The 22410-nt window shown below is 35.0% G+C and overlaps 1 protein-coding gene across 2 annotated transcripts in view; it reads right to left on the reverse strand.

Annotated features, from left to right (window-relative positions):
* Positions 1 to 22410, reverse strand: part of puc (dual specificity phosphatase puckered) — a 106365-nt gene that overhangs the window by 48332 nt on the left and 35623 nt on the right. Inside the window, exons 1-2 of one of the 2 annotated variants that reach the window (XM_081765043.1) lie at positions 10990 to 11347; positions 3454 to 4098 (exon numbers count right to left, since the gene is read on the reverse strand). In XM_081765043.1, coding sequence (XP_081621169.1) covers positions 3454 to 4069 — 616 coding nt within the window. In that variant the 5' untranslated portion in view covers positions 4070 to 4098; positions 10990 to 11347. Of the gene's footprint in view, positions 1 to 3453; positions 4099 to 10989; positions 11348 to 22410 lie in introns of those variants that run through there. The other variant, XM_081765042.1, reaches the window with a different exon arrangement.

Below are 22410 nucleotides of genomic sequence, written 5' to 3' on the forward strand. Positions count from 1 at the left end.
TAAATAAGGCTCACGCTCACTAATCTAAATAAGGCTCACGCTCATTAACCTCAATAAGGTTCACGCTCACAAATCTTAATAAGGCTCGCGCTCATTAATCTCAATAAGGCTTACGCTCATTAATCTCAATAAGGCTCACGCTCACTAATCTCAATAAGGCTCATGCTCGCTGATTTCAATAAAGTTCACGTTTACTAATCTTAATGAGGTTCAGGCTAACTCAGACTTGCACTAGCTTGATCTAGCGCTTATTAATCTCATCGAAGTTGAAGTCCTCAGTCTCTGGCTCTGCTCATTCATTGAGCTCTAGAGCCGGGCCCGCGAGCTTCGACATTATGTTACACACTACAAATTCTGATACTTCCATTCTATTGAAACTCCCCTATTACAGTAAAGTATCGATACTCCGAAGTTATGTAGGTCCTACAATCCGCCCCATCATGAAAAAAAAAAAAAAAAAAAAGGACGCTAACAGACGTCAACTCGTTCCGGGGTAACTTTGAAATCAGTTACATATAATGAGTGGCGTACGCAAAGGGGACTTTCTAATATTAAGAAGATATGTATACAAAAACTTTGAAACGATTTGAGCTAGAGAGCCTGATTCCCCTTGATGAAATTTTGAATACGCTACTGCATACAATGGATAATTATATCAGATATATGCAAAACAGTAACGTAAATATACTTCATTCTCCCTGATTGCTCTAGCAGAGCTCTCAAGACATCCGCTCCATTTAAGGCTATTTGATTGAGAAAAAAATCAGAGATAAAAAGGGAAACTGTACCTACAGAAACAAACTGAGAGGCAATCTAGAAATTAGATCGAGGCGAAGTTATAGAAGTGACTGCTGCAGAACATTGAATTTGAAATGAATATAGGAAACTATAGTTGCAATAGGAACAAAATAGAACAGTTCTGCTTCCAAGACCCAGGTACGCACCTCTTTAAAAGACATTAGTAATATAATACGATTATAAATTGTAAGGTCGAATAATAAAGTTTTTTTTTTTTTTTATTGTACTGTAGCTTATTTATACTATATTGTACTTGTAGAAAATCTGCAAAACTAAAAAATCTTGCCTTCCTTTCCGTATAATCAGATGTTGCCTTTTTTCCACACATCTCGCATTATTGGTATTCTAATGTAATTTGTTTATTTTTGTAACAAATTCCTAGATCTGCAAGCCAATATACACTAGAGTCATAACGATTAACAATAATAGCAATAGGAAAGCAAACGGAAATAGGTCAGGACATATATTTAAAGATGTCATCCCAACATTACACTGATGAAACTAAGGACAAATCTCTATCAGCCCCCCTTCCACCCTACTGACAAAGAATAACACTAGCCATTAGGCTATGAATTCAAGGACAAGCTGTAAGAACGCTTTGGAAAAATGAACACCGATCAGGACGGGCAGGATAGAGCTTCAACAATCCTTTCTTTCCCTATTTCCTAGGTTAATTATACATTACACTCAAACCTGAACTCAGGATAACATTCACTATTGTGAAACAACTCTTTGGTTCTACTCTGGATGCTGAAAGATAAGTGTTTTTTCATTCAGAAATGATTATTTTGTTCCAGAAGACTAAGTCACTTTGCCTTGTTGGTGTATACAGCAGTATTATTTACAATAGTACAATCACGAGAATTCCAATTTTTATACAGATGCCAATTTATATATATATATATATATATATATATATATATATATATATATATATATATATATATATATATATATATATATATATATATATATATATATATATATATGTATATATACATATATAAATTATCAGTTCCATGTTACGGGAAATTAATTACCAATGTTGAATTTATTTCCCAAACACTTTCATTCAAGGTTTTTAATGGTAAATTTGTAAAAAAATATCTGAATTACACGAACATAAAACAAAATTAACGCTATGCAAAATGACTTGGAACTCTTGACATTATAACAGAAGTAATAAAATGTCGGTTCATAATTTCTAAAATACAAGAATGCATAAAACCCAATTTTAGCTATTTGTTTTGTAATAACTTCCTATAAAAATCAACTAGTAACTCATTTAAAATTTAACAGTTAAGAAAAAAAAAGTTTCTACACCTTGTGGTAAATTATTTGAACAAATCCTCCCTCTTTTGTTTCTAAAATAACTGACAATAGTTGTTTGAACTGTTTCAATTCTACAAAACTTTTAACACCTGTGTTGGGCTTTCTAATGTTTACTTTTCTATTCTTATTTTTCGTGTATAATAACGTCACAATAGTTTAAAAGCTGGGCTACGAACGAAAAATATGAATTATTTTACTATTTGAATTATTCCTTTTTTTTTTTTTTATTATTTATATTACTTTTTATTATATATCTTAACGCCATCTTTGTTATATGAGGATGTTATTTTTCCTTGGATGAACTGGAATTTTGTGTGTTTACCAATTTCTTCTTAGAAACCTATTTGACTTCCTCCATTTCGTGATTTTTTAAATATATAATTTTATACTGACGTTGAGTATATAGCAAGATTGCAGGGATTACTACGGTGGCTTACAAAAACACTTTCCGTACGGTGAGTATAATTGGCTAATTCATTTGTTATAGATACCACCAGAAGTTTATATATATAGAAGTTTATATATATATATATATATATATATATAGATAGATAGATAGATAGATATATATATAGTCTCTCTCTGCAAACTAATTCGGGAAATTACAAATAACTTTTCAAAATAGATGTCTTGCAAATACTAAAGGATTGAATTTGTATACAGTACATACATCTCTGAACCTTTTACAACATTTTAATTGTTTTCATCTGTCCTTGTTATTTTTGTACGTACTCACTCACTTCCAAGTCTTTTTAAATTTAACAATAACAATAAAAATAGCACTGTATGGTTACTTCCTTCCATGTGAATTATTTCAAAATCATAGTACGAACAATCCTTAAAGGATATGCTATATACAACGGAATTTTATGATGTAATCTATTTTACACGAATAAATTAATGGTTTAATCAATTCGATCTTCAAAATCTTGACTGCATATTTCTTGATCAAAATACCTACTAAAGTGTCTTTCGGCATTTTATATTTGGCCATATCGAACTATTTTGATAAATAATGATTAAATTGCTAAGATCTCGAATATTTTTAGTAAAGCCACGAATTTTCAAATACAACAATTTTATTTTTAACTTTCGCAAAGAACATCAACTTTCTTTTTTTCTGTTATTGCAATCAGTACTAATAAATGTGACCTATTATCAGAATTGTAAACAGAGCAGAAAAGGGTAACCCTTTTCAGCTTTTAAACACCAGTTAGATTTCAAATACCCACAAAACTTTACATGAAATAACTAGCCCAGTTGTACTTACATTACCTTGTAAACAAAACTGTAAACAATGAAAGAAAACAAAACAGTACTCACCCAATAAAAACGCTGGATCCCTGTTATCTTCTACAAGCGTCGTCAACACCAAAAACAACGGATGTGACGTAGGCAGTCTTTCAAAGTCCGTAGTGCTGTCGTCATAGACGACCACTTCCTTGTAGCACCTTTTCTTTAACAAGTCTTTACCCTCTTTTGTCGTTGCCAAGTCCGCGAGGGTCGCTTTACCCTGTTGCAATCTTCTTCTGTTGAAACGATCAGAGCAATTAACATTAATAGACCCTCGTATATGGTTCATATTGTAAGCGATGAACGGCCGGCAATCGACAACGAGGAATGACTGATGTTTAGCACCTCGCTGAAGTTTTTTCACCAAACTATCAGAGTCCAGAGTTCGAACTCGTTTCATCACAAGAGAGCGCTGAAGCGTCGCGCTCTCAGAGCATGGGCTGGCGGGTAAACTAACAGACTCCAGCTTGCAACGTTTCGGTGGTGTTCCCGGCGATAAAGGTGCTAACGGAGGTGCGAAGCAAGGACCCTGGGCTCCGCTGCCAGGCTCGCTCAGACTCCGATTGAGGGCTAATTTGAGTCCTTCCCGGCGGCCCTCGCACAGAAGCGACGTGAGGGGCGATGCCGCGTGGATGTGGAGAGACATAGCTGCGATGACGTCAGTTTCAGTTATATCTGTAAGCAAAAGAAGAAAGAACAAGGTGTCACTTGCAGGAGAAGTGCCAAAACATAGAAACAGAACAAAAAAGCATTAGAAAAATACACCTTTTCTACGACGTCAAACAAAAATAGAAATGCTCTCTCTTTCGAACTTACTATTATGTTGCGGAAAAGTACGGAATGACCAGCATTTATTGTCTTGCCATTGTCAACAAACAACACATAAAGGCTTACTGTACAAGGTTCTCAACTCTCTTACGTAACTGGCAACAATCAAATCCGTCAATCCATAAATTTCATCTCCTTCAGTGCCATCCAAATCGGATAACAGCAGGCATACATACATATCAATCAAATTTACGGATTTATCAGTACTTGTCAGTACTCAGTGACTAAATTGTAGACAATAACATTACCAAAAATATAAGCACGCACACACATATGCTTACATATTTAACTGTAGTGACTTCAAGTTTAGCCCAAACGGTCTGGCGACAACTGAAGGTGTTTTGTTAATTATCTCTCTTCTCGGCAATGAGACAGGGATTTACAGTTTAGCGTGAATCCAAATTGTATTATATGTGCTTCTAACGGAAATCCAAGCAAACCTCCTGTACGTATAACCATTTGGCCAAAACTCAACAAGAGGTACCTGAACTCAAGATATGTCTACATCTGTTTTAGACTTTCAAAGAAAAATATACAAGCAATGTTGTAGAACTTTTCAGCCCTACTTCATAAAAAGGTACGCTTTATTTGTAAACTACTGTTATAAGGGAGTTCGAATAAATAAGTAAATACAGCATACTTTAGATGACAGTACGCTGGGAAGATTTACAGCGTTCCTTGTATATTTTTCTTTTAAAACATAAAACACAATATTATGGCTTCAATTCCCTATGAATAATCCAAAAATGAGATATGGACGTAATTGATAATGTTCATCAACGGAAATCAATTTCTACAGTCCAAAGAAATGTTTACAATCATTACATACAAAGTGCGATCGTTACGCATCACAAAGGAATCCCAATGGTTTGATATCAGTAAAATTTTGCATCACACCCAAGGAGGAAGGAAAATTATTTACCATTATTATTGTTTAATCAATATAAAAACTACACTATGTCGCATGTGTGAAAATAATTCAATTAACGTTACAATGTTGGACTTCTCCCGGTCTTCTGGGTCAATATTACTTAGAAGTCAGACGGAATGGATTTTTTTTTTTTTTTTTTTTACAACTTCTGAGTTATTTTTTGAGGGGGATGAAGGGGTCTAGAAATTCCCTGCTGAATCTTACATTAATCTTGCTCAGATCGTAGTAGTTCCATACGACAGTGTCTTACATTGATCTCCAAATTAAGGAAATAACCTTCCCTGGTTAAGCGGTTAACACTTTGGTCTCCCAACTGTGGGTATTGGAACCCCACCATTCTTCCCCGCACTTGTCATTCAGTAAGAATTATCAGTGCATTCTGAATGTCCTTTATTATTGGAGGCAATGTAAATAATTCAATTATGACGACTCAACATTACAAGACAATGGACTTAACAATTAGAACTGTCTCAAAACTGCTGTTCTCTTATTTACGTTGACAAACAGGAAATTACCGTAATCTTCCAATCATACTTGAATGGCGGAGTTAAAATATATTTCAACATAGTCATCTTTGAACTAATAACAATATCTTCACTGAGTCACTATCAAAATTGATTCGTATGTTATCGCTATCAATATATACCAAATATATATATATATATATATATATATATATATATATATATATACATATAGTGATATCCAATTCACACCAAATGTTACCAGGTGTGCTTTATCACTGTGTATATACACACAGTTTGGGGAAAGACCGGTGTACAACATTAGATAAGAAAATTTGATATCACTAAAGCTTTGTAATGAATCATCCCTAATCTTTCGGATTTCTTTTTAACGCAACAATATCGGGAAATGATAATTAAGAAAGCATTAACCAAACTTGAATGAAGTGTAAAGTTAACAAATAACTTGTTAAATATAATGTCGATTAACCATAAGTGTCACAAATCATAGTTAGTCAAGGAAGTTAAAGACAAAAAGTAAATGAATTTTCGGATGTATAAACATATAACAGACTATTTCTAGATTGATTCATTGTCTAAAATAGCTAGAGCTGACTACCGTTCTCGCCTTCCTCTGAAAAGTACGAGATCGATCCTTGCAATTGAAATAGAGGTTATATACAGATCCCCCAGTAAACTAAAGATGTACATCTTATAATTGGGTGTTGAGGATGGACGGGCAAACGAAAACCATTAAACAGAGATGACTAAATTCTCGGGAAACATGCAGCAACAGTCCATTTTAACCACGATTCACTCACTCTCACTACTACTGAACTGACCAAATACCTTACTTTAAGTGTCTGATTGTAGGGATCAGGACTAGGAATTAGGTTTCTGGGCTTTCGGCATCTATGGTCATGTTAACCCGTCATGTATGAGCGATGACGTCACTCGGCGATCACATTATGCGGGGAATTGCCGAGGAAGTAAGAAATGGAGAAGGACGGAAGCGGCCTGGGATCATTGCATTACGTACCTTCCCGACATTTGCCTGGTGTAAATGAAGAAAAACCTTACTCAAGATGGCTAGCCTGAAAAAGCTTAATTACAATTTTTCGACAGAATGTTCCCATCGGGAATTGATCCCGACTCTACTTAAGAGAGTACTACTACCATAGGCGAACCCAGGATTATTTTTCTGGGGGGAAGGATATTTGAGTATATTCTATGTATACCCTATGTGCGTAAAACTCTGTATGAACATGGGCATAGACATGGGCATTTTTAAATGTACTGTATGGTTATGACGAATTATGAATTCGAAAGATAGCGTTTCTTTAGCTGCTTTTGGGATGGGCTGTAAGTTCCCATATCGCCTTCCCATATATAAGGAAATTATTACTATTGTGCCATTCAGAATACTTACACTCAATATTATAATTGCAATGTAATATCAATAACGTTGACTCTTATAAGATGCATGACTGATTTGCGAGTTGAATTTAGGGGTGCTCGATTAAAAATCAGAATATCAACCTTTGTTCACTACAGTCTATTATTTATTAAGGTAACAGTAACGAATTTCTCGCTTCACTAGTGCTTCTGCAAACAGCTCCATTACTCAATTTCATATGTATTCTACAATTAACGTTTATGCATCATATAGATTAAGTTCAACCTAATAAATGGATATGACATTGACCTTTCAAAAAAAAAAAGTAACAAAGCTTTATTTAAGTGATGTCTTTAAAAATGTCTACACACTCTCAGCCTCATGGGAGCCACTTTTAATGTCAAAGAGCATAACTCTACAGTTCCAATGAAATCGTGTCTGGGTCCTCGCCTTACGATGCCAAATTATCATAATGACAAAGGTAAGAAAAGCATCCATTGATACTGATGCCCCTCTAACATCTCCTTGAAAACACCAGCTGATAATACATATACCGTCCTGATTTGCTTTTGGGAGTTTAGGGCCCTTGGCTGCAGCAAAAAAAAGATATGCAACCTTTCAGGACAAGTCGCGTATGTTCTGAACATGTAAACATGACTCAGCACCTAAACATAGCGCGTAGACGATGGGAACCGATGATAATCGAATACGACCGAACGCAAGAAGATCCAAGCAGAGCGGTGAGCAAACAGCTTGGAATGCTGCGAACCACAATGAAGCCAGGTGTAGAGGCCAACTTCCGCTCCCTTCAGCCCTCACACCCTTTAAACATGAGGGGGAGAGGAGAGAAACATCCCCACCAACATACAAAAAAAAAAAAAAAAAAAAAAAAGAGAGAGAGATCCTTTCATAACGTAAGTTCTTTGAAGCTCACTGTTAAGTGTGGGAATGTACGCTAAATATCTTATATAGCGCCTGATAATACGCTTATCATAATATACATAACGACAAAAATATAGTCCTTAGCACCTTTTCTGGGTTTCCGCTTAAAAAGAATATAAAAACATTAGAACACCCCGGAGATAAGTGTAAATTATAATCCATTCAAGACAATGATGTAAATGGCTCGCCATACTTTAAAAATCACATCATTAATATTTATGTTAAGCCACACTCTTGAAATAAAATTACTGATAGGCCTAACCGTATTCAGGTACGACGAAACATTACTAACATGGCATACATTTCTGAGCATCTGGTAGAAATGAGTTATTCATGTGACAATGTGGAAAAATGAATGGGTGTGTATCCCGTACTCACGCACACCTGGCATGACAGAACACTAATATTGCATTTGCCTAGCTGAGCTCATATTCAATATTAAAAATTGTCAAAACTCTGTGCATGGTGTTAAGTTACCGGCGTTGATGCATTTGCATCCAACCAATAAAGAAGCGATTTGGTTCAAGCTGGTAGCTGGTTTTATCCAGTTGCCCTATCAATCGGATATTGGACTAAGTTGAGTTGGTTTTGAGTTTAGCGTCCTCTTCAGCGGCAAGGCTGTATGAAATGTGGACCAATAGCTTAATATAGGATCCGAACCATATGAGCTTCTGCTGGGAATAGAACCCGGGTGTGCCACACAAAGGCGCGTATACTGTGCGCTGTGTAGAAAAATGATATGTTAAACAAAAATTTGTTTTAAAAAAAATGCACCCTAAAGCATGTCAGATATTTGAGTGAACTTTCGTTTACAAATATAATAATAATAAATAAAATAAAAATGTACATAAAAGTGGGGGAGGGGGGAAAACAAGCAGAATCCTTAAATATATGTGCACACAAAATTGACTATAATTCTCGCATAATTACATAAACAATCGCCATTTGATCTTCTTAATTTTCATAAGTAAACTGAGATCTCGGAATGGCGCGTAGAGCCCATTGGCAAGGCCACATGTAGATTGGGTCCACGTTACGCTAAAGTCAACCAACTAAAATCATCCGTAATCTATTTTCTTTATATCACACCACACACACACACATACACAAGCGAAAAAAAAAACAAACTACAATACTGACATTACGAAAATACAAGTACTACAAATTTCTATTAATAACTTGAACTGAAATCAGAAAATAAAACGTTATATTTTAAATACGACCTCAAACCGTGAAAGCCGAATAATGTCACTATCTTCCTGTTAAACTTTTTACTGAAAGAAGCTTTTTAATTTAATTACACCATAGCAAAACAGTACTCATGTATTCATACAAACCTCCTGATAGTTCTTCACATGTAAACTTCTAGGTTTACATCATTGTTTATCGCGAAGAACTCCTAAATATACAACTACTGTAATAAAAGCGTGTTAAATATATATATACACGAAATGTGCATCCCCGCATCGGCGATTAAAGCAATCACTAATATCCACTAAACAACGGCACATTAACAAACAAAATCATTATATCATAAACTCAATAGATTCGGTTTCATCGCAAAGGAACAGTAAGTAAACTTATACTCATCTTCAATATGAAAGGCGACAAATTTCAGGGGATGAAAACACAAATCTTGGCATCAAATTCGCCTTGCACTTACTGTGTTTCTCATAAGAATTCGGCAACATTAGAGGATGAAATAAAATAACTGTATCACTAGTTACTACTACTCGTGATTGCAAGGAAATGCAATAAAGTGTCATTTCATTAAAACATTTTGTGTTTCATCATCAATGAAGTACGGTAACGTTAGGAATTCACGGCCTCATTCCCCCTAACGGTTAATATACATGACCTATCCTCGACACATAAAACATTATTTTACTAACCACATTGTTATTATTGCCTAATTACAAGATCAACTTAGGGTTTCTGTTATGTTTTATACAATTGAACTACCAACACGTGTGGTCTCGGGTTCGACTCCCGGCGGGAGAATTCACCTTAAGATATCAACACGAGTAGTGGTGCGAAGTCTACTTAAAATAGCAGACCCTATTTCATATAGCGTTAATGCTTAAAAAAAAAAAAAAAAAACCCTACCCCTTCCTTAATTTCGAATCAAATTAAATCCTTTTTTTAAAATCCACAAATTCGAAATATATTCGTCCCAGTCCGCATAAGATGTCTTATCACATACAAATAACCATTCCATTATTTCTCAACTCATTGTTTTGAAACTAATTATATAGTTATCCACTGGTCTTAATTGAAAGTTCAATATGATAAACTATTGTATAATTTTTGACGAAAATATGATCATAAGAGACATATTTTTATAATTTACAAAATCCTAAATGCACGTTTGCCGTCATTTATTTAAATAATAAATAAATAGTTAAAAATGATTTAATTTATAACTTATATTAACTTTATATGTAAATGATACCACGAAGCAAAAATTCCAAGATGAACGATGCTCTTCATAAATCGAACAGAACAATAAAATATCCTTGTCACACTAACGAGACACCTGCACAAAAACACTATTGTTACCGAGAGTACTCTAAAAATAAACCTAACCACCCACTGCTACAGAACGGTAGACTGCACGTTCATATCTTCATTCAGTGCTTTGCACTGCTTTCCGTTCCGAAACACTGCACTTGCTTTTCATTCAAGATAATTAAAAGAATTCTCATGTCAAAGCTGTCTGCGGTATGCTACAATAAATTAGCTTTAAAAGTACCGTTTTATCTTTACGTTTTTAAGAAGAAAAAAAGGTGGTCTAAAAATAGCAGTTTTGAGTGCAAGTGCCTAATAAACACCCAACAGTTAAAAACGAACTTCCTACTTGCACGTTGACATATTTCTGTAAAAAGAACATCTCAAGCATGATAAAAATCTTAAATACAAAGATTTCCATACATCTTCTGGTGATTTGTCACATACTCTGTAACACCAACTGTTATTCTATGCATTTAAGTTACGAAAGTCCTTACCTTTCTGGAGAAAATTCGTGAATGAATGAAAACAGTTAGTTCATTTCCTGATTTCTCACACACATTTTTCAAAATATCGTTACACTCGAAACAACACACAAAAAACACGGGTTCACTACTAGCACAATAAAGTTTGTTGTAAAAATATTGAAAGTCGGATGAGCTGTGTCATTATTTCCATATTGGCAAAAAGCGACACAGGAACACGAAAACACAACAGACCAGTTTCTGCTATCAAGTCTTTGCTCGACTGCTGACTGGGTGCTTCTCTTACTTGCTTTGCTACGTGTCGCTGGTATGAGTCAGCTCTCGCAGCTCAGACAGGCTTGCACTACATTCAGCTGCTGTTTTTCGTGACGATTCCGGTGATTGTAACGTCGTTCCAAGAATACGCAGCCTGGAGCTACTTTGCAAGGGAAACACAACAACACATTGGCGCAAAGAAAACATAAATTATGTCCACCGGTTTCCGACATAGTAATTTAAAACCCACAATGCAACAAGTTTTATCGCTGTTAACACTTCTTATTTCTCACTTTACTCAGACCAATTTTAAACTTAGTTGCCCTTATGAATGAGGTAAATGTCAATTTCGATAAGCAGTTTTCTCAGTGACTTGATAGTTACATAACGTACTTAGACTGTCCGTCTGGTGCAAGAGAAGTTAGTCGGTTCGAGTTCTTGCCTGGGTAAGACCAGCGTAACTCAATTTAACAAATTCGTTAATAGGTCAAGGTCTTGAGCAGAAGATTTCAACTAGGGCCAAACTTTGGATATTTTAATTCGATGACATTGTTAGTGTCTCATTAAAAGAAGAAGAAGTCCAAACATGAGATATACCTATCGCAGTGGCGAATCTAGCTCTGGGCCGGGGGGACCCAGGACCTGTAGTAGTTTGAATGACAAAAATAACTTCAGCTATTATTTATATATTTTTGAAAGTTTATAGTAAACTCATGATAGATCTATCATAGTATGGGTTCTAGCTGGCCCCTCTATTTTTTTACCTTCTAGATTCGCCTCTGACCTATCGATATATCTCAAAAAGGAGCAAGCTGGCTAAGTGGTAGAGCGCTTACTTCTCGTGTGTGGGGTCCGTGCTTCTATCCCCCTTCCAAGTAAGTTTGTGGTGGACAACATCGTGTTCATGGGTTTTCCCGTTTCCTCCCACATGTTCATCCCACCAATCCTTCCATCATCATTCACTTGCCTTAATCATCCTTCTCCCTTACCCGGCGGGAGCTCATGTGGTTCGAATTCCATGTTAATCAGTAGGTCCACGTCTCATATAGCCTCGCTGCTGAAAAGGGACGTTAAACTCAAAATCAACTCAACTCAACTCTTTCTCCCTTAATCTAAAGGGCATAAACGTGGAACGTTAAACTGAAAGTTCTCATTTCGATACATCTCAACCTGAACAAAATTATATAGATGAGTAAATTCTCAAACTTTTTTATTATTACTATTATGACTAGCAAAGAAAGCTACAGCAAAAATGAAATGAAATGAAATCTTTGAGTTTTACGTCCCACGATTATGCCGGTTAGGCTAAAAGAGACTATGAGAAATGAATGAAATGGTGGAATGAAGAAAATGGGAAGAAACGGGAGAACCCGGAAAAAACCCACGAGCACGGTGTTTGTCTACTACAAAGTCCACACGGCGTGATCGAACCAGGGACCCCAAGAACCGGAGGTGAACGCTCTACCACTGAGCTACCGCGCGTCCAAGAAAGCTAGAGGGTGCGGGGGACAAGGGAGGCAAGTGCCCCTGATGACTAACCCCCCTCGACATGTATTGTAATTTAGGTCAAATAATATAAACATGTTATTTTTTAGTATGCAAGGTGTACCCTGCCCTTTCGCTTGTTCCCCACCAAGAATAAAAGCTGGTGCCGTCACTGCTAGCAAGACAGCAGTACCTAGTATTGTTAATGAGATATAATCCAAAATTATGATTGACTTTTAAACTTTAATTTTGGTTTAAGCAGTGGCGGGATCTAGAAGGTAAAACTGGGGGAGGGGGAGCCAGAATCCATACTATGATAGGTCTATCATGAGTTTACTATGAACTTTCAAAAATATATAAATAATAAGTTAAATTATTTTTGTCACCCAAAAATTGCGGGCCTATGCCCCCCGGCCCCGTGCTAGATTCGTTGCGGGCCTATGCCCCCCAGCCCCGGGCTAGATCCGCCACTGCTTTTGAGATAATATTGCCCAATGTGATCAGATATATAATGGCTAACGCTTTCGCTTTTGGTGCGCTCCCGGTTCAATTCCCGATGGGGGACACTCGGTCGGAAAAAGTGTAAAAGTTTTCTCTTAGGACATCCGCCCTGACTGATGTTTTTTTCCTCTTTCATACCATACAAATACTGGGATGATACCTTACATAATGGTCCCAGCCCAGGTCACTTTCTTCCTCTCCAATTCCTCGAGTAGCGTGATCGCCGAGGGACCTCATGACTTATCATGTGACGGGTTAACAATTGCCCATTGAGCTGCCGAAAGCCCAGAAATTTAATTCTTAATCCTAATCCAGACAGATGACATCAAGATTTTTTTAAAAAAGTATACCTATCAGGATAAATTCTCATGCGTGGTTTTTTGAGAAAATCGAGAGGAAACGCATTTTTATGGATTTCAAAAAAGAGGATGTCATTCGTTTCCAACAATGATTGAAAGCTTTAGGTACTTTATTTATTTATGTACTTTATATAATTTATTGTTTATTTATTTATGTACTTTATATACTTCATTGTTTATTTATTTAGGTACTTTATTTATATACTTTATTGTTTGTTCATTTATATACTTTATGTACTTTATAAGTAGAAGATTTATATCTATTGTTCTTTGATTTCTTTCAACATTAGGATTAGGAATTAGATTTCTGGATGGATGACGTCCCTCGGCGACTACACTATCGAGGAAAGGGAAGGAAGGAAGCCGCCTGGGAGTGGGATTAGTATGTTGGGTACCATTTTGGCATTTGCCTGGTGTGAATGAGGAAAATCCAGGGAAACTTCACACAGGATAGCTAACCTAAAAAGTTTTTACACTTTTTCAACCGAGTGTCCTCACTGGGAATCGAACGCAAGACCTCTCGTACCAAAGACGAGGGCATTAGTGACTACCCTAAGCGGGGCCACTGATTTCTCCTAACAGTAAAGCACATGCTACTTGTAATGATCTAAATTTTTAATGATCGTTCGAAACATTTAAGGAAACCCCGGTAGGACATTTTGTTCCCAGATGAAATATGTATAAAAAAATACATATGTATAAAAATACATATGTATAAAAAATACATATGTATAAAAATACATATGTATAAAATACATATGTATAAAAAATACATATGTATAAAAAATACATATGTATAAAATATGTATGTATAAAAATATGTATGTATAAAAATATGTATGTATAAAAATATGTATGTATAAAAATATGTATGTATAAAAATATGTATATATAAAAATATGTATGTATAAAAATATGTATGTATAAAAATATGTATGTATAAAATACATATGTATAAAAATACATATGTATAAAAAATAGATATGAAAGGACTCGAAAAACGGTTCTTTGAAAAAAGAAGAATAAGTTGTTGCCGTAGTTTTTTTTTGGGGGGGGCCTGAGAACAGTGATGATTTATAGACGATTTTCCTCCCGAGGGGGAATTTTAATACACAGGGCGGTTGAAACAGTACTGGGAAAAATATTGGTAATCCTTGTTGAACACGATCGGAGGTTTGCAATGTATAAGAATTTCGTACCTTCGGGGAATTGTCTTCCCAGTCCCTATCCCTAAAATTATCACTGTCTTGAAAAATTTGGACCCTTTTTTTTAAAAAAAAAAAGTTTCAAGTTTGGTGGAGAGATAGCAAACAGTACATTCCTCTTTGCTTTTTCCATTATAACATTTTTAAAAAATGTAATTATTAGATTCTGAAGAGGAAATCCTGAAAACAATTAAGAATCAAAGATAATCAGTCATTCGATAGGACAGTAAAGTTCAAATCGGTGGATTCTCTCCAGTTCCAACGAAATTATTTATAGAACTATTAAGTTAACGTTCAACGATAAAAAAAATGTTTTACCAAGAGTTTAATAGTGTTAGCAATATATCTGTCCTTTAAAAAAAAAAAAAAAACAAAAAAAAACAAGTAGTAGATTTTGTGGAACTAAATTATCATTTAAAATTTATTCAATATAAATATATGTAAACTTTACTGATGCCGGTTAAATTCGAGAAAGAGAACGTTTAAAACGCTATTCATAAATTACTTTAAAATTTTCGATAAAATATAACAGCGAAGAAAGTATGAATCCTGTGAATTACGATGTTAAACTAACATCATACAAAATTAACCATTTATAGCTTTAATTTTGTAAAAGTGAACTGACAAATTTAATGTTTCCCGAACGGAGAACGAGATATAAGCACAATAAAATTTTATTTTGTTCCTTGGTTTCTGCTACTTTTTTCTTGCCTGCCAGGATTGCACTTAGACAACCAGTAAAAGACATCATATCAGGATGAGGGTAGTTAGGCAACCATAATGACATTTGCGATATGATGGTTGCATAACATACACTTGTTGGAAACAATTTCAATCCAGTTTAAAAATCAATTAAGACAATTAGTTCCCGACTAAACATAGAACTTTACAAGTACTGGGTGTTTCAAATACACCTTCTAAATTGTAGAATCCACTACAAAGAAACAACAGTAATGCTTGAATAAGAAAATTATAAAAAAAGAAAATTTCTGTTTTTTTAAAAAAAAGAAAAAGCTGATTTTTTATGCAAAAAACCTCCGTTACCAAAAAACCGCCTTTTATGAAAAAACTCTGTTCCAAACAAAAGATTGGCTTTTTATTACATCTCCAATAAACAATTAGCTGAAAATATCGGTAAGCCAAAATGGAGCATAAATAATAAATAAATAAAGTATCTCAGAAACAGAATAAAAAACATAATCCAGAAGTAGTAGAAACTGTGCCAACTGAGTATATTGCACAACTACTAATTCTTGGGGATTCCAAGGATTATAGGGTTGTAAATCGCCTGCTGTCTTGACTGGAAAATTTCTTGAATTTTATTTACTAACCTACTAACTACTATCCTTGCTCATTTAAATTTCATCCGTTCAGTAACATTATTGTTACTGAACTTACTAATTTTAAAAAAAGCAGAGGGAAAAATGCACTTTTGTTTGGAACTCCACAGTCTGTTAGCAATAAACTTTAGGGGATTTCATACAGTAGAGGAGACAAAAACAAGTTCTTGTTAATGTCCATGATGGCTGTGAAATTTGGAATAAAATTTTAACAAAAAGCAGCAACAAGGTGTACACCACGTGCTGGAGTTTGGTTTGGTAGACGATTGAATATTTGAAACCAGAAAATATTAAAGGCCTTATGTTAGATCTGTCGATTAGAAAGTCATTTAGCTTCACTCTAATCATTCTATTCCACGGTCGGATTAGTATTTTGCATCCTGAGCCTTATACTAACCCGCTAAGCTCAACAGCACTGAAGGATAGTCTAATAAGCAAGGATAATATTCATAATTTGTCCCGGGGAACCGATTTTTGATTGTCCGTATCTTGGAATTAACTGGATGGATTATCTTTGCTCCATCAACGAGCTTGATACCAAAATAATGACTCTCTACGTCCTGAACAAAACTTATGATGGTCCATCAAGTAGTTCGTAAGATTTTGTTTCTCACGGACAGACAAAGTAATTATATAAAGCAGTTTTTGGTCAAACTAACTCCTTTAAAAAAAAAAAAGTAATAGTAAAGGAAGAAGAAAGGAAAGAAAAGAGGATTTGGGCAAATAAGGGAATATAGGGCCCAAAAGGAGAAAACAAACAATTACTGGATAACTGCCTCTATTCCTATCTGGAAGCAATATTTGACTTGACAACTTGGGTATTTTCAAAGAACTCGTTTTTGTTATAAAAGAGAAAAAAGTTTACCTAAAAACCTTATTACTAGTTATAACTTTTCTATAACCCATAGTTCTGGATCATTACATGTATAAGACTGATGCGACTTTATATGAATGTGACTTCCATTCGTTTGCTAAAACTCTGTATGGAAAGTATGCTTAGTCATGTTAAATTGGACAGTCTCTTTTTACATTGTAAGAACTTTAAAATAAATCGGAAACATAAACATTTACTACCTAGAACACTTACAAGATTAACTATTTCGCTAAGTAATAAAACATTTCATAAAGAGCCTTATGGTTTTCCTTTACAATTTTGTAATAAACTTCGAAATTTGCAATATTTTAAAATTTGTTTTACGCGTTATCTAGTGAATATATTTCTAAGTACAAGTTTGAGCTTAATTTCTTCTCTTTATAATCTTGGAATGATTTTCACAAAATTTAATGTATTGCCTAGCGCTAGGTATATTGCTTGGCGCGTCATCTGTTGAGCTTATTTGTAACTGCAAAATTTAAACACACACACACACACACACACACACATATATATATATATATATATATATATATAGAGAGAGAGAGAGAGAGAGAGAGAGAGAGAGATCCTTCTACTGTTTGGCATCAGTGTTCGTAGTTTGAGGGAATTTCCCTAATCTAGGGAAATTTCGTAGGTAAATTTACCCTAAATTTAGTAAAAAGTAGATAAAGGGATTTTTTTCTATAAAACTTGAAAACCTAGGGAAATTTTCGTGCTGATTGATTAACCAATATAAATACTTAAACTTTTCTTTGTTCTTTAGAAATAAACCAATACATTACGAATAATTTGTGTGTGTTCAAAGTAGCATAACTTAGTGTTGGCTGAGTGTATTTGCATAATATTTCTTTTCTTAGAGAAGAATTTGAAGAAAAAATAGGAAAAATAGAAGTAAAAAAAAAAACAAATTAATAAAACAAATGTGATTGGCACTTCCTTTAATGTAGCTAAATTAACCTTATTATATAACTTTCGTCATAGGAATAAGACACTCATTAAACTAGGGAAAGTTTTGAGTCGGTTGAGGGAAATTTTCTTAAGGAGACCTATCAACACTGTTTGGCATTCACGTCTATCTCTGATACGACATTCGGAGTGGTGGAAATGTTGTGTAAGTTCACCGCTCTAGTGGCGGATCCAGGATATGATCAAGGGAGGAATAAACAATAGTTTGCCGTTTTATCCAGTGTAAAACAAGATTGCAAACCATTTTATCCAGTGTATATCTGAGCGTCAAGGGAGGGGGCTATAGCCCTTATAGCCCTCTCCTTGGATCCGCCCTTATGTATATCGCAAAAGAATATCAGAATTCTTGACTAGAATTGTTTACACTATACGACTAAAAGTAAGCTGAGTACTTGAGCATTGGTGATACATTGATGTATTGAGATATAATGACGCTATCCTCGTATATTATTATGCGCATGATCATACATATTTTTTCTATAGGAATTCCAGGCAGTTTTCATTGTTGCTAACTTTGATTTTGTTGTGGCATTTAAATGCATTGGTTTTACCGTTACCATGTCAATGACAGTCAGTTATCAACGATTCTGTGAATGGCGTACAATTTAATAGAATTTAATGGCAAACAATTTCTGTGAATTCGCTATTTCGATAATAGCACATTCATCTTGTTCTCTGGAAACTTTGCGAGGAACTTCAAAATTTTGTTTCTAGAAGCATCACCTATAGAGATACTTGTAATAGCTTAACTTAAACAACTCCATTTGTTGCTTAATTTTTGTTCTTGTTTAATTTTTGTGTAGAACTTGAACAAGAAAAACATTGAGCAGTTTGGCACCTCATTTATGGAACGGGTTTGTAAATGCAGAAATTAAACATTTTTTCGTTTATTTTTTTTTTTTTATAATATTGTGACGAATTTTTAAAAAAATTAATATGCTACTCGACGCATCATCTACTGAATATTTGTGTCCAGGGACACCTGCAGGATATATATATATATATATATATATATATAAACAGGCGCGGATCCAAAGGGGCAATAGACCCCCCCCCCTTGACGCTCAGGTTTACACTAGATAAAATGGGCTTCAATCCTACTTTACACTGGATAAAACGACAAACTATGGTTTAGCCCCTCCCTTGATCATACCCTGAATCCGCCACTATATATATGTTGTACTATAATATGTGAGAGCAAATTAGCATGGTATGTTTTAACTGAACACTTTTCGAGAATCCAGAAGGGCAACTGCCCTGTGCTGCGAGTAGTCTTGATTGTGTCTTTAGAATTTCAAGTAAGAGAGTAAAAATGACGTTCTGTTCGTAAATCTTACGCGATTTTGGAAGTCAGGTACCATGAGAGAGGATCCTAGCGCATAGTTCGTCATTGATTTTTTCCGAAGAGGAGCTGTGAAAATGAGCCATTTGAAATACATATCAAGTTTAAAAGTAAATATTGCTTTAGTGGAAGACACATGTTAAAGGAAATTATGAGAAATTGAAAACACACACACACACACAAAATAGGAACTCAATGGAAGCATTGTAAGTTGCAAGCTTTTCATGAAAATGGTTTTGAAGTATTCTGAAACTTAATAAAGGAAATAGTGTTGAGTATTCCCTAAATCATGGTGTTTTACGGAAGACTGGGTATTGACCATATAGCTCTTTGATAGAAACTGTATAGAGATGGAATGAGCCCTACAAAAAGAGATGGAATGAGCCCCCAACAAGACTTTTAATCGACAGTGGCGGATCTAGAAGGTAAAAACTGGAGGGGGTCAGCCAGAACCCAGATTATGATAGATATATCATAAATTACTATAAGCTGCCAAAAATATATAAATAATAACTTCTCCACTCAAAAACTGGGGACCTAGGGCCTGGGCTAGATCCGCCATTGCTAATCGATCTTGCATTCGTATATTATGGCCGTTCAGGATCCGAAAATACTGAAATGTTGGTCAACAATGAAATAAATTGAATTGAATGAAAGCTAGTGACACCTTGAGATTCATCTTATTCTTTACATGAGTGCGTATATGACCGAAGAAAAAGCAATCCCTGCAAGTCTAGTGTGCGTTATTTTGGTATATGCCATCTCGATTTCGATCCCCAGTGGGAGAGTGTTAAACGTACTATGATGTTTGGATTCCATCTTAAACGGCAAATTCACGTCTCATATAGCCTTGGTGTTGAAAAGCGATGCTAAACATCAACACATAACCAAGAAAAAGGAAAATCTCTGGAAACAATCAGAAAATCTTGAATCTCTTAATTACACGTAATCAGGTGGTTGTGGCTTAGTGTGGAATTCAGACATATCTCAGAGAGGCTTTATCAAATGAATAAAAGCTTCACTACTCCTTGAATAAATGGGCAGTTATAGATGATTTTTTTTACCCCCACCCCTCCCAATGACAGATCTACCCCGGGGTCAGGGGGCAAGACCCCAATTGTTTGAGTGACATAATTTGAGCTAGATCATGAAGATAATAGTATAAAGAAGAAACAGCATGCTTGGCCATCTTATTCGGCACTCCGATTGGATCACCGTGCTGATATAGGCAAAGGTAGAAGGAAAACCAGGAAAAGGAAGACAAAGGATAGAATATCTAGATGCAGTTATGAAGAAGAGTCCTTATCAAAGTATAAAACAGCTCTCCCAAGAGAGAGAAACGTTTTAAAATTTCCATGTTGCCCAGCAATCTATGGTTGCTAATAAAACTCCAGCTGACCAAAGCAGTATATATATTTTAAAAGTATATATATGTGTTATAGTTTCAGCTGTGCAACATAGCCTTCCGCAGACACATTATGAGAAAAATATCCAATTTTGACAGCTTATATACAATCTAAATGCAAGACACGCTCACTTTCTCTTTACAAAAACGTAAACTTTTAACTGATTCTAGAAAGTAAAAAGTAAATTTTCAATTAGATGCTATCACTTTCTCTTTTTGCGCACCTATTTATAACCTTTTACACTTGTTATGAAACTTTTAAGAACTAAACTCTTAATTAGGTGTTTGTCTCTAACCTATGGTTTAGGTGAGAAAGAAGATGATTTATATATTTTTGAAAGTTTATAGAAAACTTATGATATACCTATCATAGTCTGTGTTCTGGCTGCCACCCCCTTCCCAGTATTTAACTTCTAGGTCCGCCACTAAGCTCTCCCATTTTGAAAGCTTACTTTAACTTTGTAAACGTTTGGCCCGGTGGTAGAGTATTCACTTCTCATGACCCACCCAACACAAGTACATACTGATCATGTGTAAAGAATGTTCCTCGAGGTACATTGGAATGTACATGATAGGTACGTGAATAGAGCAATCATGTGAAATACACATGTAAGGAATAAGGTTACTTCCGCCCAAAAGTACGTGCATGACACATACCGAGGAATGTATCTATTATGTGTATATCACGTACCGTGTATGTACTTGACACATTTACTTGGCATTGGCATGTGCCAGGAATGTACTAGGCATGTCAGTAATGTTCCTTAGGGCAGTGCTATGCAACTGGGGGTGCGAGTACTTAAATACTAAAACCTTAACGCTTCATTTTTACGTTCGAATTTAGAAGCTTGTACTTTTAAAAAAAGCCAAGCAACTAACTCTGAAAATATATGCCCTCCTCCGGCATCTGTGTGGCAATTTAACTATCTATTAAAATACTACAGTAACATTTACGAGCGACCGAGCTCTAACCTATAATCTTAGCATTCAAACCTTTGAGTTACGGTTATTTGTGATTTCACGTTTATAACAAAGACAAATATTTTTAAAAGAGTGTAGTTTAAATAAATCACTGAAATAAATATTTTTCACAACGTGTATCCTTTTAAATTATTGTTCAAAGGCCTTTGCCTTTAGTAAGCCTTCTCCGAAATACATGCAAATGAATTGTGCTGCCATCTTTGGAGCTCTTTTAAAATACACATATATGTTTCTCGACAATGAGATCTCAGAAACTACAGGCTCTAGAAAGATGACGTTTTCACTGATCGATTGCAAATTTCATGTAGATTGTCCAGTTCTAATTGAATATTTAAAAAACATGGGCACTATTTCTTTAGTACATTTTTACGGGTACATTGGAAGTGTTGAAATTTCAAAAAAATAAAATAAAACATCACATCCTAATCATTACACATTCCAACACCACACTGTTGTATATAGCGGTTGTATATGTCTCCGGCATTTGTTTCATAGCCAAATAATAATGGAAAAGGAAGGATAACCATTTCTCCAGTCTAAGATGAACTTTTTTGGGGAGTGTTTTTCCCAATAAGCACCATATATAGAACTGACAATATATTAATTTTGTATGTAATGTATTTGCTTATTACATACTGCATGCAAGAAGAAAGAAAACACTGGTCGTACATGAATTAGAAACTCCAACCGGAAGTAGGCTCAAATCTTGCAAACGGT

The sequence above is a fragment of the Thermobia domestica genome, chromosome 7, assembly GCF_964235325.1.
Source record: "Thermobia domestica chromosome 7, izTheDome1.hap1.1, whole genome shotgun sequence".
In the NCBI taxonomy this organism is placed as follows: domain Eukaryota; kingdom Metazoa; phylum Arthropoda; class Insecta; order Zygentoma; family Lepismatidae; genus Thermobia; species Thermobia domestica.